This window comes from Entelurus aequoreus, linkage group LG12 (assembly GCF_033978785.1).
Source record: "Entelurus aequoreus isolate RoL-2023_Sb linkage group LG12, RoL_Eaeq_v1.1, whole genome shotgun sequence".
NCBI classification, from domain to species: Eukaryota; Metazoa; Chordata; class Actinopteri; order Syngnathiformes; family Syngnathidae; genus Entelurus; species Entelurus aequoreus.
This window is the reverse complement of record NC_084742.1, coordinates 36,343,245-36,358,045: the sequence shown is the minus strand read 5'-3', so window position 1 is coordinate 36,358,045 and position 14,801 is coordinate 36,343,245. Positions and strand designations below refer to the sequence as shown.

Sequence of the window (14,801 nt, the reverse complement as noted above, 5' to 3'; positions counted from 1 at the left end):
TGGTGTTTGAAGCATGATACCAAAGACATGCATCTGGGGATAGGTTGATTGGCAACACTAAATTGGCCCTGGTGTGTGAATGTGAGTGTGAATGTTGTCTGTCTATCTGTGTTGGCCCTGCGATGAGGTGGCGACTTGACCAGGGTGTACCCCGCCTTCCGCCCGATTGTAGCTGAGATAGGCTCCAGCGCCCCCCGCGACCCCGAAGGGAATAAGCGGTAGAAAATTGATGGATGGATGGACTGATAAACCATGTTCCCCCGGGTCAGCCCCACAATTTGAAAAATTAACCTATTAGTTGGTATATTACTGAGCTCTACTGGTCATTAGCGGTAAAACATGCACAAAAGTAAGTGTTTACCAAACATAGATAAGCATCTTTATTACTAAGATAATACATGATACAAACGCACTAAAAGCCGTAAAACTTGTGCAAATGCCATTAAAAGTAACAATTTGGACGCTAGAGACAAGTGGTGATCATAATTGTTTTTTCTTTTTAACACAAAATAAAAAAAAGGTAAAAACCCTAATAGTCAACATCAAATGTAACAAAGACAACATGTATAAATATCAAACATTAACTTATTTACAAGTGTTCACCTGAAGGACATTTTGGAATAGAGTGCAGAGGCTTCTTAATTCGATAACGCCTTCTCCAAGACCTCCAGGTCAATCAACGGCAGAGACGACACTTCGAAAAACACCCTAAAAAAAGATAGAAATACAAAAAAAATTGATATGACGAATACATTGTTATGACAAAGTTGTCTTTTTTTTTTTTTTTTTTTTCAATTGACAAAATATTTATATTTTTAAAATGGCATCAGTGTTTTAAGTTTTTTCATTTTAAAATGTGAATTTAAAACATTTGTACGCACGTACAACACTTAAGACCTATAGTATATCCATCCATTTGCTACCGCTTGTCCCTTTTGGGTATATCAGTATGTGGAATTAAATTATGGAATGGATTAAGCAAAGAAATCAAACAATGTACTAATATGATCCACTTCAAGAAACTCTTCAAACTCCAAGTGTTTACAAAGTACAAAGAAGAAGAACCATGATATACATTCTGAATTTATTTCATCCATCCATTCGTTTTCTAGATAATCTCACTTATCTCACCATATGAAATATAATTTACTTCACCAAATAGTTATGTGTTTTTATTGTTATTACTTATGGAGTATATTGTGAATAAATTGAGAACAGGAAGTAAACTAAAGTTTTAACAACTGCTATGTAAAGGAAAAGCGGTAGGATTAAATAAGCTCTGCTTCTTCCTACTCATTTTCGAACATGTTGAATAGAGGAACTGGAATTTGTGATGGATCATGTTGTATGCATGCATGTTCCAAATGAACACAAACTCAAAGAATACTTTTTAGAAATAAAAATACCATGTTAAAATAAAATAAACTGTAGCAGTTAAAAAAAATGAAAATAAACAAGTGCTATACTGTCACCTACTGGTCTGGGATGGTTACCGCCCCCTAAGCAGTGCGTGTATTGTTGTGTTCTTACTTGTGGGAGTATTTGGTGTTGATCGTGTTCAGTTTTTCATTGGGAGGCTCCAACATCATCAAATAGACCTTCCAGACCACGGGCGCCACTTCTGACAAATTGTACCCGGAGTGGAACTGCAGGATGGGAGACTAGAAGCACACAAAAAGAGGTGGTTGATGATAACAATAGTAGTAGTAGTAGCGGTGTAGCGGGCTCGCATACCCATCCACCCAGATCCTTGGTAAGCATGGCCAGAAGCAGGCAGCTGGATGCCAGCAGCGAGCCTCGCAATGCCACCATCTTCATCTCCAACAGGCTCCTCTCGCAAAAGTAGCGAGCCAGCGTCAGTGTATCCATGCCAGCGTTCACACACTGTCGACTCAAACAAGTAAGTAAACTGACGACGACGACAACAATAACAGGTGCACAAACCCCGCACAGATACCTTGGCGTAGCGCCGTAGAAAGCGGTATGAGATGGGAATGTTTAAGTCGAAGGACAGCTTTTGCAGGATGCTGGCCTCCATGGCGAGAATCTCCTCCTTGGTGTACGCGCCGTCACAAACGAAGAGGAATTCTTCGACAGGCGGCACGCTGTATTCCTGCAGGAATGCAATGCGAGACAAAAAGAAAACATTCAAATAAGGCGATGGTTTCACTACTAACAGAGGCGCTAAACAGGTGGGGGGGTTGAAGTCTGCTCGCCATGAAAACTTCAACCAACACGTCTATTCAATTTAATCTCCCAAAGCCGCTTGTTTCCAAAAGCAAATGATAACCGGTGTCTCCAAATACTGCGAGGTCATAAAAACATATCGGCTGGTGTACGTAGGCCTGGGCCGATACATTCTGCCGGTTGATATATTGTCCCACAAATTGCAGATAAACTAAAATATGGTCAGCAGTATTTTGAGACCAAAATAAGCACTGATGCTATCATAAAATGTAATAATAATAATGCAAGTAACCCTTTCAAACGCAACAAACTCGTGTCTCTCATTAGTATTTTTTGCTCTTGTAATTGGAAGGTCAATAACTTTTAAATTATCCTAAATAAGTAAACATAAAAAACAAAATGGACTCTCAATCTCCTATGGCAAAAGTAGAATTTCAACAAAAACGTTTTAAAGTGCAATTTTTTTGTGGCCATCACTTCCCACCAAATTGGTCACACTAGCGTGGTTGTCCGTGTTAACAGGCTTATCTTGCTCATTTGGTTTGAAGCCAAAAAAAATAAAATTTTACGTTACAGCCAGCGCTCTGCAATGTTCTATAAAATCGTTAAGGCAGTGAATGTTTGATGATGCGTCCACACCTCAAACTTGGAGGCGATGAGCATGGCGGTGACGCCCACCAGCTGCAGCATGTTGCGGTGAATGGCGGTGATGTTCAGGTAGTGGTCGGTCAACTTCACGCTTAGGTACAGCGTCTCGTGGAACAGCTCAAAGTTTTCCTAAAAAAAAAAAATAATGAAAGGGTTGACATAAAATGGACACTATGGTCCTGATTTACTAAAAGTTTGTGTGTACTAAACACGTGCAAATCAGATTGCACACGCAAAGCTGATCTACTGAACTTGTCCAAAGTGGATTGCGTCTCTAAAGGGAGCAGAATAAGGCCTGCAATCCATGTTGTGTCCGTCTTAATAGGACTGGGCGATATATCGATATACGCGATATATCGCGGGTTTGTCTCTGTGCGATATAGATAATGACTATATCGTGATATTCGAGTATACGTTCTCACACAGTTGCTTTTAGCTCCTGGCATTACACGACAGGCTCTTCCCACTCTGTCTTGTCTCTCCTTCTCACAGACAGCAAGCGCTCCTTCTTACATACGTCACGTCATACGTCACATACGTATACTCCCTCGCGCAGCAGAGAGGTAGCGGCATGGGTAACGTTAGCTGTGATGCGAGTGGTAATACGAGAGAAAGAAGGTGCGAATCTGGTAACAAATGAAGGAAGAATTAATTCCCAAGAAAAACAGCAGGGGGTCCATTGTCTGGCGGTAGTTTGGCTTCAAGTGGGAATATGTCCAACAGACAACCGTAATTTGTCAAGTGTGGGGCAAAAGCGTTGCTGCAAAAAGTAGCATTACTGCTAATATGTAGCATCATTTGAAAAGTCCCCCGCTAGAGAATGACGAGTGCTTACTCCGCATGTCAACATCTCCATTCGGTGCCACACGCCCACACCATCAAAATGCCGAGGCAAACATTTCCAGATCAACACCGTATGAAAAAAAGAGTCAACAACAAAAGGAGATAATGTTGTGGAATACGTGTAATTACGTGGACCCCGACTTAAACAAGTTGAAAAACTTATTCGGGTGTTACCATTTAGTGGTCAATTGTACGGAATATGTACTATACTGTGCAATCTACTAATAAAAGTTTCAATCAATCAATCAAAAAGTCCACAGGAACCTACCACATAGCGAAGGACGAACACTATTTCATTTCCTATTATGCAGCTCATTTTTATTTGACACTTAATGAAATATCTTGTGTGACATCATTTTTTAAACAATTGTAGTGGCCTTCTGTACAAAAAGTGCACTTTAATTTAGTGTTGTTTTGATATGTCATCTTAGTGACATCATGCACAAAAGTGCACTTATAGCTTGTTTTAAAATGTCTCTGACAATCTTGCACTTTCTGTTTTGGAAATGACATGAATGTTTGTGCCACTGCTTAATAACTGTTTAATAAATACAGTTTTGCTAAATTGACTTAGTTGTGATTTCCCTCTCTGCCTGAAAGTTTAAAATGAGCATATATGAATGCAGTATGAACAAGAATGTTTTAATGTAGACACAGAATCATCATACTGGTGTGATTATATGTATCAAGTGTTAATTCAAGGCTAAGGCAAAATATCGAGATATATATTGTGTATCGCGATATGGCCTAAAAATATTGAGATATTAAAAAAAGGCCATATCGCCCAGCCCTACGTCTTAATATGCAAAATATATGCGGATCATCAAAATGCCCACAATACTGGGAGGAGAAAATGCAAATATAATTTTTTTAGCACAGTGTGATTTATCAACACTCATCACCGTATTGCGAGCACTAATTTGCGTTTTACTTAGCATGTGTGGGAAGGATGTACAAACTGACAGTTCCACACGGCTGCAGGCTCAGACAAGAATCATCTGCCCCACGTGTGTGTGTGTGTGTGTGTACATTTTGGATGGTTAAAAATTGTGGTATTGGTTGTACTTTTGTAATACAACCCCATAAAAAAAAACATCCAAAAGGTGCCAACAACACTCTATTTACATTTCGTGACTTGAATATTAACCAAATAGTAGCTTGATTCCGAGAGGGACAAGCGGTAGAAAATGGATGGATGGATAGATAGATAGCTTGATTGGCAACACTAAAATTGTGTGAATGTTGTCTCTGTGTTTGCCCTGCGATGAGGTGGCAACTTGTCCAGGGTGTACCCCGCCTTCTGCCCGAATGCAGCTGGGATAGGGTCCGGCACCCCCCGAAAACCTGACAAGGTCAAGTAGTAGGAAATGGATGGATGGATAGCGCTTCTAATAACAATACCACTAACGCAGACAAACTATAGCGGCTGTGATCAGAACCTCGTGTGCGGATGTTGACATGATCGACTGATCAGCTGCTTCGTCAAACTTGATTCTAGATCATAAATCATGCCTCTCACCTGGATTGTAGAATGACGAGAACTTACTCAGACAAATTGGGACACTTTGTCAGACAATTTAGACCCGGAAATGGCGAGAACGACACAAAAAGACGCTTGGTTCCACCCCCCGTTTCATCGCGAGTACTATCAGTCATTCTTCATCTAAATGGGAATATATGAACATTCTAGCATCCGGCATCCTAATGACAGCAGACCTTGTACAGTAAGTGATGTTTTATTATGTTTGTTGGCTCTCAAAGTCTGCAGTGAGCAGAAATGAAAAAAAAGTAACTATGCTTGTTACTACATTACATACTGTATGTACTTAAAGGGGAACTGCACTTTTTGGGGAATTTTATCTATCGTTCACAATGATTATAAAATACATCACAATGGATGTTTCTTATTTTTTTGCATTCTAAATCAATTCGATCAAAAGTCTGTTTACAATGGAGCTTTCCGGAGCCGCACAATTCTGCCTATAAAGCCCATAAAAAAACATCCAAAATCTTCCATTAAGATTTTATATACACTACCGTTCAAAAGTTTGGGGTCACCCAAACAATTTTGTGGAATAGCCTTCATTTCTAAGAACAAGAATAGATTGTCGAGTTTCAGATGAAAGTTCTCTTTTTCTGGCCATTTTGAGCGTTTAATTGACCCCACAAATGTGATGCTCCAGAAACTCAATCTGCTCAAAGAAAGGTCAGTTGTGTAGCTTCTGTAACGAGCTAAACTGTTTTCAGATGTGTGAACATGATTGCACAAGGGTTTTCTAATCATCAATTAGCGTTCTGAGCCAATGAGCAAACACATTGTACCATTAGAACACTGGAGTGATAGTTGCTGGAAATGGGCCTCTATACACCTATGTAGATATTGCACCAAAAACCAGACATTTGCAGCTAGAATAGTCATTTACCACATTAGCAATGTATAGAGTGTATTTCTTTAAAGTTAAGACTAGTTTAAAGTTATCTTAATTGAAAAGTACAGTGCTTTTCCTTCAAAAATAAGGACATTTCAATGTGACCCCAAACTTTTGAACGGTAGTGTACATTAAGTATATATGTAATGGAACAGGCACATTTATAATAGCATTTAATATTTACGTATTTTGATCATTTTGAGCATAATTTTATTCATTGCTTTAATTAATTTCAAAATCGCATCATGACGTTTGCTTTTTTTTATTTTTAATCACTGCTCACTGCAGACTTTATGAGAGCCAACAAACATAATAAAACATCACTCACTGTGCAAAGTCTGCTGTCACCAGGATGCTCATATATTCCCATTTAGGTGAAGAATGACTCATAATCGTAATTTTTCGGCCATTTGTGTGTCTTAAATGGCTGTCAAAGTGTACCAACTTGTCGGAATACCTACTCAGACTTATTCTGTCCAGGTGAGATGCATGATTTACGATGTATAATAAACTTTCACAAGCAAAGGAAGTAGCAGACAACTCAATGTAAACATTACACACAAGCTTGTGATCACAGCGCCGCTATAAATAGTTTGTCTGCGTTAGCGCTTATAATAACAATATCATTACTTGGTTAATATTCAAATCACGAAATGTAAATAGAGTATTGTTGACACTTTTTGGATGGTTATTTATCAGATTTTATGGGCGGAATAGTCGAGCTCCCAATGGCTCAGCTGTAAGCAGACTTTTATTTGCGTTTATTTAATATTTAGAATGCATTAAAAAAAAAATCCATCCGTCGTCATGTCTTTCATAAAGAGTGTGAACGAATTTCAATTCCAAAGTGCAGTGCAGTTTCCCTTTAGATGGCCTAGTGGTTAGAGTGTTCGCCCTGAGATCAGTAGGTCATGAGTTCAAACCCGACCGAGTCATACCAAAGACTATAAAAATGGGACCCATTACCTCCCTGCTTGGCACTCAGCATCAAGGGTTGGAATTGGGGGTTAAATCACCAAAAGTGATTCCCGGGCACATCCACCGCTGCTGCTCACTGCTCCCCTCACCCCCCAGGGGGTGAACAAGGGTGATGGGTCAAATGCAGAGAAAAAATTTGCCACACCTAGTGTGCGTGTGACAATCATTGGTACTTTAACTTTTAACTTTAAAGCTTGTATATGAAATATTAATGGAGGTGTTTGGATGTCTTTAAGGGCTTTATGGGTAGAATAAAGTGACTCCCATGGGCTCCATTGTAAACAGATTTTTGATCGCATTTATTTAATATTTAAAAGGCAATTTAAAAAAAAAAATCCATTGTCATGTCTTTCATAATGATTGAGAACGACAGGCAAGATTCCAAAAAGATTGCAGTTGCCCTTTAAAAATTAAATTGATGCGTTTTGGTGTCCTTTAGTACTAATCTTTTTAATGACTTTAATAAAATATTTCCGTAACACTTTAGTATGGGGAACATATTCTAAGTAACAAAGACTTAATTTAGAGTTATTTGGACACTAGGGGAACATATAAGGGTTAGGGTTACTGATAAGCAATAATTCTGAGGTTATTAAGGGAAGACTCTTAGTTAATGGCTTACTGGTTGTATAATAAGGCCATGCAGAATAAGGCATTAGTAAGTACTTAATAATTACTAATTTAGAGCCAATATGTTACTAATTTGCATGTTAATAAGCAACTAATTAATGGTGAATATGTTCCCCATACTAAAGTGTTACAAATATTTCTTATATGAAAAAAACTTCTTGAAATATAAATTTTTTCCCCCGTCTTGACCGGGGTAACTGCAGTCTCTACGCAATGAGCACAACTTCGGCAGTAAAAAAAGTGCCGTTAATATAGATACACTGCACAACTGCTTCTAAAATACCCACAAAAAGTGGTAGATGTCTCCTGCATGTTTGAAAAAAAAAAAAAAGCAATACACTATGCAGTAAATGAGCGTCTCCATGGTGATGCCCTGTCACTTAAATAAGGCGGTCTGCGCCACTTTTCAATACACGCAGTCTTAATAGATCACCAGAACATGCCCACTCATAATACAAGCTATTTTATAGATTGCACACGCTGTTTAGCGCGTGGTATTTCGATCTTGGTAAATCAGGCCCTGTGTGTGTGCAACCAGAAGCTCACCTGCAATTCCACCAGCCAGTCTATCAGGACAGCCCGCATTTCCTGGCTGAGGCTGGGCTGCTTGCTCATGTAGTCGCACAGGACAAACTTCTCCTAAAAAGAACAAAACAAACTTTAGAAAAAAATGTGTTTTTTTGACCGATTGGATCCCCACTGGACTCACCTCTCTTTGCTTGAGGTAGCTAAAGATCTCCATTGCATACTCAGGACACATACGGGTGTCCTCCGAGTACTCCGAGTCGACGTCAAACTCTGCTGGAACCTGCAGGGATGAAGGAGAACGAGTCTGCACTTTTCTTCCACGGTCGCCTCCATGGACGGCGCCGCTCACCTGTGGTCTCCTGAGGTGTGGCGGCACCTCGTAGACGGCAGCTTCCAGTTTGCCGGCTGGAGCTGCTTCCTTCTCAGTGTCCTCATCCTTTTTGGTTGGATTCTCCACAGAGCTCTCTGAAGAGGACCTGTGCAATTAGAAGCAGGATTTTTAAAATGTTTATTTCTTTTTAATGGAGCAACTAGCAGGAAGATTTACTGAGGGGAAAATCACAACAGCACCTCTCATTATTTTGCAGTAAAGATTACACAAATGCAGCGAATAAACCAATATGGCAAAGGTACCCTTTCAGCTTGGTTGCTTTCTTTGACAACAGAGAGGGGGCGCTTGTTTTCTTCACCTGCTTCTTTGTCAGCTCCTTCTTGCCAGGGAGGCTGAACTGGACCTTAGACTGCAAAACACATTGGTGTGTAAACTCACCGCATTTATTTCAAAACTGTCCCCTCTTAAATATCACCCTCAGCTCACACTGGCATGCAATCAAAATTCTAAATTATTGTTTTAACATTTTACTCAAAGACTCGCCAGCCAGAGTGAGTTGGCTGCACAGCCCTGGCTGTAGCCGCCAATAACATCAGCTTCAGCAATCGCATTCTTGTATACACGTCTCTTCCATACTTTTCTTTACTATATTTGGGGCGCCCTTCCTCGATACACACATTAAGAGTGTTACTAAAACGGCCTTCTTTCATCTCCGTAATATCGCAAAAATTTGCTCCATTTTGTTCACTAGCGACGCTGATATTATTATTCATGCGTTCGTTACGTCTGGTCTCGATTACTGTAACGTGTTATTTTCGGGCCTCCCTATGTCTAGCATTAAAAGAATACAGTTGGTACAAAATGCGGCTGTTAGACTTTTGACAAGAACAAGAAAGTTTGATCATATTACGCCTATACTGGCTCACCTGCACTGGCTTCCTGTGCACTTAAGATGTGACTTTAAGGTTTTACTACTTACGTATAAAATACTACACGGTCTAGCTCCAGCCTATCTTGCTGACTGTATTGTACCATATGTCCCGGCAAGAAATATGTGTTCAAAGAACTCCGGCTTATTAGTGATTCCCAGAGCCCCAAAAAAGTCTAGGGCGTTTTCTATTCGGGCTCCAGTACTCTGGAATGCCCTCCCGGTAACAGTTAGAGATGCTACCTCAGTAGAAGCATTTAAGTCCCATCTTAAAACTCATTTGTATACTCTAGCCTTTAAATAGACCCCCTTTTTTAGACCAGTTGATCTGCCCTCTCTTTTCTGCTCTGACCCTTCTCTTGCGTGGAGAGGTTATTAGGTGACCACAGATGATTCGCTAGCTGTTCAAAGTCGGGACCCGGGGTGGACCACTCATCTGTGCATCAGTTGGGGACGTCTCTGCGCTGCTGACTTGTCTCCACTCAAGATGATCCCCTGCTGGCCCCACTATGGACTGGACTCTCATACTATTAACTAGATCCACTCGTCCACTGCACCGGTCGCCCAGTGGGGGCGGGGGGGGGTGAAGGGTTGGGTCCCCACATCCGTGTTCCCCTCCAAGGTTTATCATTGTATCCCATTGGGTTGAGTTTTTTCTTGCCCTGATGTGGGATCTGAGCCGAGGAGGTCGTTGTGGCTTGTGCAGCCCTTTGAGACACTCGTGATTTAGGGCAATATAAATAAACTTTGATTGATTGACACGGTGAAATCCAAAATGCCTTGAAAGGCGCTTACTGATACCCCACCAGGGCCTCTTTTCCTAACAACTACAATGTAAACCAAAGCCTCACGTTGGTCAAGTTTAGAAAGGCTGTCCTCTTTTTCGGGGCCCCACAAGAAGGGGAAGTGGACCTCTTGACCTGGGAACCATCGTCCTGGAAAAAGCAGACATAAGTAAGACTTTTTCTTTTTGCACAAAAAAAAAAAAAAAAGTTCCAAATTAATGCATTTTTTTAACCTGGTTCTCAGAAACACATGGCTTAGTTTTCTTATCGGCTGCAGGCGCTGTAAGTTTCCTGAGTCTCGGCATGGCTTTTATCCTCTGCAACATCGTATGTGTGGAATTAGAAAAGCCAGACAACAGACAAAACAACGCATCCTCGCACGTTTAACACGTGTTTAGGGTAAAGCTCGTCAACTGCCCAAAATGCACTTTTCACCCTACCTTGGTTGATGATATCAAAAAGTCGAACGCGTCAACGTTATGGGGGGAAATCGGCGTATAGTTGATAAATATCGTTGCTTTGAACTGAGGCAGCACACTGCTTTACAACGGAAAAGGTTGTTGCTCGAATTCTGCAGCACTTGCATCTGATTGGCCAGAATTTAAGCGTCGTCAGCCAATGAGCGAGTTCTAAAGTTCTGAAGAGCGCTTGGTTTGTTTACCGAGAGCTCGCTGAGTGTGTGCAGAAGAGCGGGGGGTCTGCATTTCCTGGGTTTACGTTTAAAATAAAAACCGTTAACTATCCTGGAATGTGTATGGCATTTAATTCATTGTTTTTTTCCTCAAAAAAAGTCGTGTACATAATTTGCAAGGGGTTTGTCTTCGCGACAAACTTTAGCGGGAGGAGCCTGTGAATTTTTCTACTCAGTGCCGTCAGTTGAATGCAGCTATTTGATTGGTTCATGGAACCAAAACATGCATCAGTTCCATATTATACTGCAGTGTTTTTAAACCACTGTACGGTGAGATACAGTCTGGTGTGACGTGGGAGATTATCTAATTTCACGTATTTGGGTTAAAAATATTTTTTGCAAACCAGTAATAATAGTCTGCAAATAATGTGTTGTTGTTGAGTGTCTGTGCTGTCTAGAGCTCGGCAGAGTAACCGTGTAATACTCTTCCATATCAGTAGGTGGCAGCAGGTAGACTGCAGCTTTATTGTTGTCCATTCTTAACATGTACAAGACACATAAGAACTGAAATTACATTTTCGGCACAGTCCCACTAAGAGCAGACATACGTTACAAGGGGACAAGACGGGACCGCCAATGGATCAGCCACTTACGGCGCTCCTCAAAAAAGGTCGGAAAAAGGTGACCTTGGGAAAGGGGGAAGAGTAAAAAAAATAGAATGCTGGACGACAGCAAAGACTTACTGTGGATCAAAGACGGCGTCCACAATGTACATCCAAACATGACATGAGTTATGACGGAGTTAGCGAAGATCCGGGCATCAAGCGCGCTGCCTGGCCATTTCACAGTCACATCCATAAAGCAATATTTGTAGTCACACACACATCACATCCACGGGAGGAAGGAATTAAGTTTTTTGCCAAGTAGAATCACAGCTGACCCGGACATTCCAAAGTTCTCTTGCCGTCTGAGTGTGTTGTATCCGAAATGGTTGCAATCGCCTGTTGCCTTCTCTTAAGGCAGTGTTTTTTAACCACTGTGCCGCGGCTAGTGTGCCGTGAGATACAGTCTGGTGTGCCGTGGGAGATTATCTAATTTCACCTATTTGGGTTAAAAATATTTTTTGCAAACCAGTAATTATAGTCTGCAAATGATGTGTTGTTGTTGAGTGTCGGTGCTGTCTAGAGCTCAGCAGAGTAACCGTGTAATACTCTTCCATATCAGTAGGTGGCAGCAGGTAGCTAATTGCTTTGTAAATGTTGGAAACAGCGGGAGGCAGTGTGCAGGTAAAACGGTATCTAATGCTTAAACCAAAAATAAACAAAAGGTGAATGCCCCTAAGAAAAGGCATTGAGCTAAGGGAAGGCTATGCACAACGAAACTAAAACTGAACTGACTACAAAGTAAACAAAAACAGAATGCTGGACGACAGCAAAGACTTACTGTGGAGCAAAGTCGGCGTACATCCGAACATGACATGACAATCAACAATGTCCCCACAAAGAAGGATAAAAACAACTGAAATATTCTGGATTGCTAAAACAAAGTAGATGCGGGAAATATCGCTCAAAGGAAGACATGAAACTGCTACAGGAAAATACCAAAAAAAAGAGAAAAAGCCACCAAAATAGGAGCGCAAGACAAGAACTAAAACACTACATACAGGAAAACAGTAAAAAAATCTAAATAAGTCACGGCGTGATGTGACAGGTCGTGACAGTACACCTACTTTGAGACAAGAGCTATAGTGATGCATGTTGGTTATGGTTGAAATTCATATTCAACAATTGCGACGACTTTTTACTGTCAACTTTTGAATGATGTCTGCTGGTGGTGTGCCTCCGGATTCTTTTAATGCAAAAAATGTGCCTTGGCTTAAAAAAGGTTGAAAAACACTGTTATACGGCTATTGAAGAACGAGCCCTTCAAAATAAGTTTTTTTTCTACTCGCAGTTATAACATAAGATTTTGATCATATCCCAATATACTTTATACTCTAATTCAGTTCAGTTCTGTTCTGTTCGAACATGCATACGATACAATGTAATGCATCACACAATTCCAGTTGTTTCATTACAGCACGTCCGAAAAGGAGTAGGAAGAAGCAGAGCTTCTTTAATCCTACCTCTTTTCATACCATAGCAATTTTCTCCAATTTCCTTGTTCTCTGTAACAGAACAGTGAACAAATAAATAATAAATAAATAATATACCATAGTAGTCAAACAAATATTAAAATATATAAATAATCTGTATAATTTACGCTCCAATACTGCCAAATATCCACTAGAGCGCAGCATAGGAAAAGAATCCTTCCAGTAAACTTCCTGTAAACAACTGTAAATACATAAATAATCTTTGTCTCAATAAAAAAAAGGGTTCAAGATGTTCATCATAATTCTTGTTCTGTGTTCTTTGTTTGATTTCTTTGGTTAATCCATTCCATAATTTAATTCCACATACTGATACACTAAAGGTTTTAAGTGTTGTACGAGCATACAAATGTTTTAAATGAGATTTTCCTCTAAGGTTATATTTCTCCTCTTTTGTTGAGAAGAATTGTTGTACATCCTTGGGTAGCAGGTTATAGTTTGCTTTATACATCATTGTAGTTGTTTGCAAATGCACCAAATCGTTGAATTTCAATAATTGTGATTTGATAAATAAAGGGTTTGTATGTTCTCTATATCCAACATTATGTATTATTCTAATGGATCTTTTTTGTAACACAGTTGGTGAATGAAGCGCACATTTGTAGTTGTTTCCCCATATTTCTACACAATAACTCAGATATGGTAACACTAGCGAGCAGTAGAGAATATGAAGTGATTTTTGGTCTAGAGGATGTTTTGCTTTATTCATTATTGACGTGTTTCTTGCTACTTTATGTTATATATTTTTTACATCAGGTTTCCAGTTCATTGTATCATCTATTATCACACCCAAAAATGTGTTTTCTTTTACCCTTTCAATATTTACTCCGTCTATTTGTATTTGTGTTTGACAAACATGCATTGTTTAAGCAAAAAAAAAAAGTAAATTGCAAAAAATAAGTTGAAAAAAAGGGCAATTACGACTATTGGCTCTCATTCACATCCTTTTTGCCCCATAGCCCAAAAATGTGACCCCTGTTCCACCGTGCTGCCCGACTTGTGTGAAACAACGTTGCAAAATAGTTGTATTTGTAAACTGAGACAACGTTGATGTCTAACGTTAGATCCATGTCGTTGGTTGGTAAATTTCCAAATTTCAATGGTTAAATCAACGTCCAACCTGACATTGAATACATGTCATCAAAAAGCATGTTGTTTCAACACTGTATTTCTGTTATAGAATATTGGTTAGGAAATGACCAAAATTCAAAGATAAAATCAACGTCAGAACCCAACATTGATTAACTGTCGTCAAAAAGCATGTTGTTCCAACGTCAGGTTTGAGTTGCTCAACGTCAGGACCTATTTCAACGAGCGCTCAACGTTGTTTTAAAGTCTTGTGCCTGCCTAAAATCTGCACATGCCTTTGTTTGTTTGTTTGTTTGTTTGTTTGTTTGTATATTTGAAGGACAATGTGCAGTTACATTAAGAAGATGGCTGCACCAGATTTAGCACCATGCTAATTTCCATCTGTAGTCCTTTTATGGTGCATCTGACATCCACAATTAAATTACACAGGATTGAAAAAACCCAACAATATTGAAACTACATAATGATAAATAATTTAAAATACAAGTACAATACAAATACAACAAACATTGCATTGTTTTGTGGTGGCTCTTCCTATCTATAGTGTTAGTTCTTGTCCAACGCTCTTATTTTCTAGTTTGCAGCTTTTTTTCATTCCTCTTTGCAGCCTCATTATATTAAATTAAACATTGGTTACTCTTT

General features: G+C 39.7%; 1 protein-coding gene across 1 annotated transcript; it reads right to left on the bottom strand.

Moving 5' to 3' along the window:
• Positions 1 to 350: 350 nt before the first annotated feature.
• ccnb3 (cyclin B3) lies at positions 351 to 10,881 on the bottom strand. Its single transcript, XM_062067000.1, has 12 exons — positions 10,728 to 10,881; positions 10,521 to 10,604; positions 10,354 to 10,437; positions 8,877 to 8,983; positions 8,593 to 8,719; positions 8,425 to 8,523; positions 8,262 to 8,354; positions 2,827 to 2,964; positions 1,958 to 2,113; positions 1,735 to 1,884; positions 1,531 to 1,661; positions 351 to 708 (listed from the first exon to the last, which is right to left on the bottom strand). The coding sequence occupies exons 2-12, from the start codon at positions 10,590 to 10,592 to the stop codon at positions 639 to 641; spliced, it is 1,227 nt and encodes a 408-aa protein (XP_061922984.1). The 5' UTR covers positions 10,593 to 10,604; positions 10,728 to 10,881; the 3' UTR covers positions 351 to 638.
• Positions 10,882 to 14,801: the final 3,920 nt, after the last annotated feature.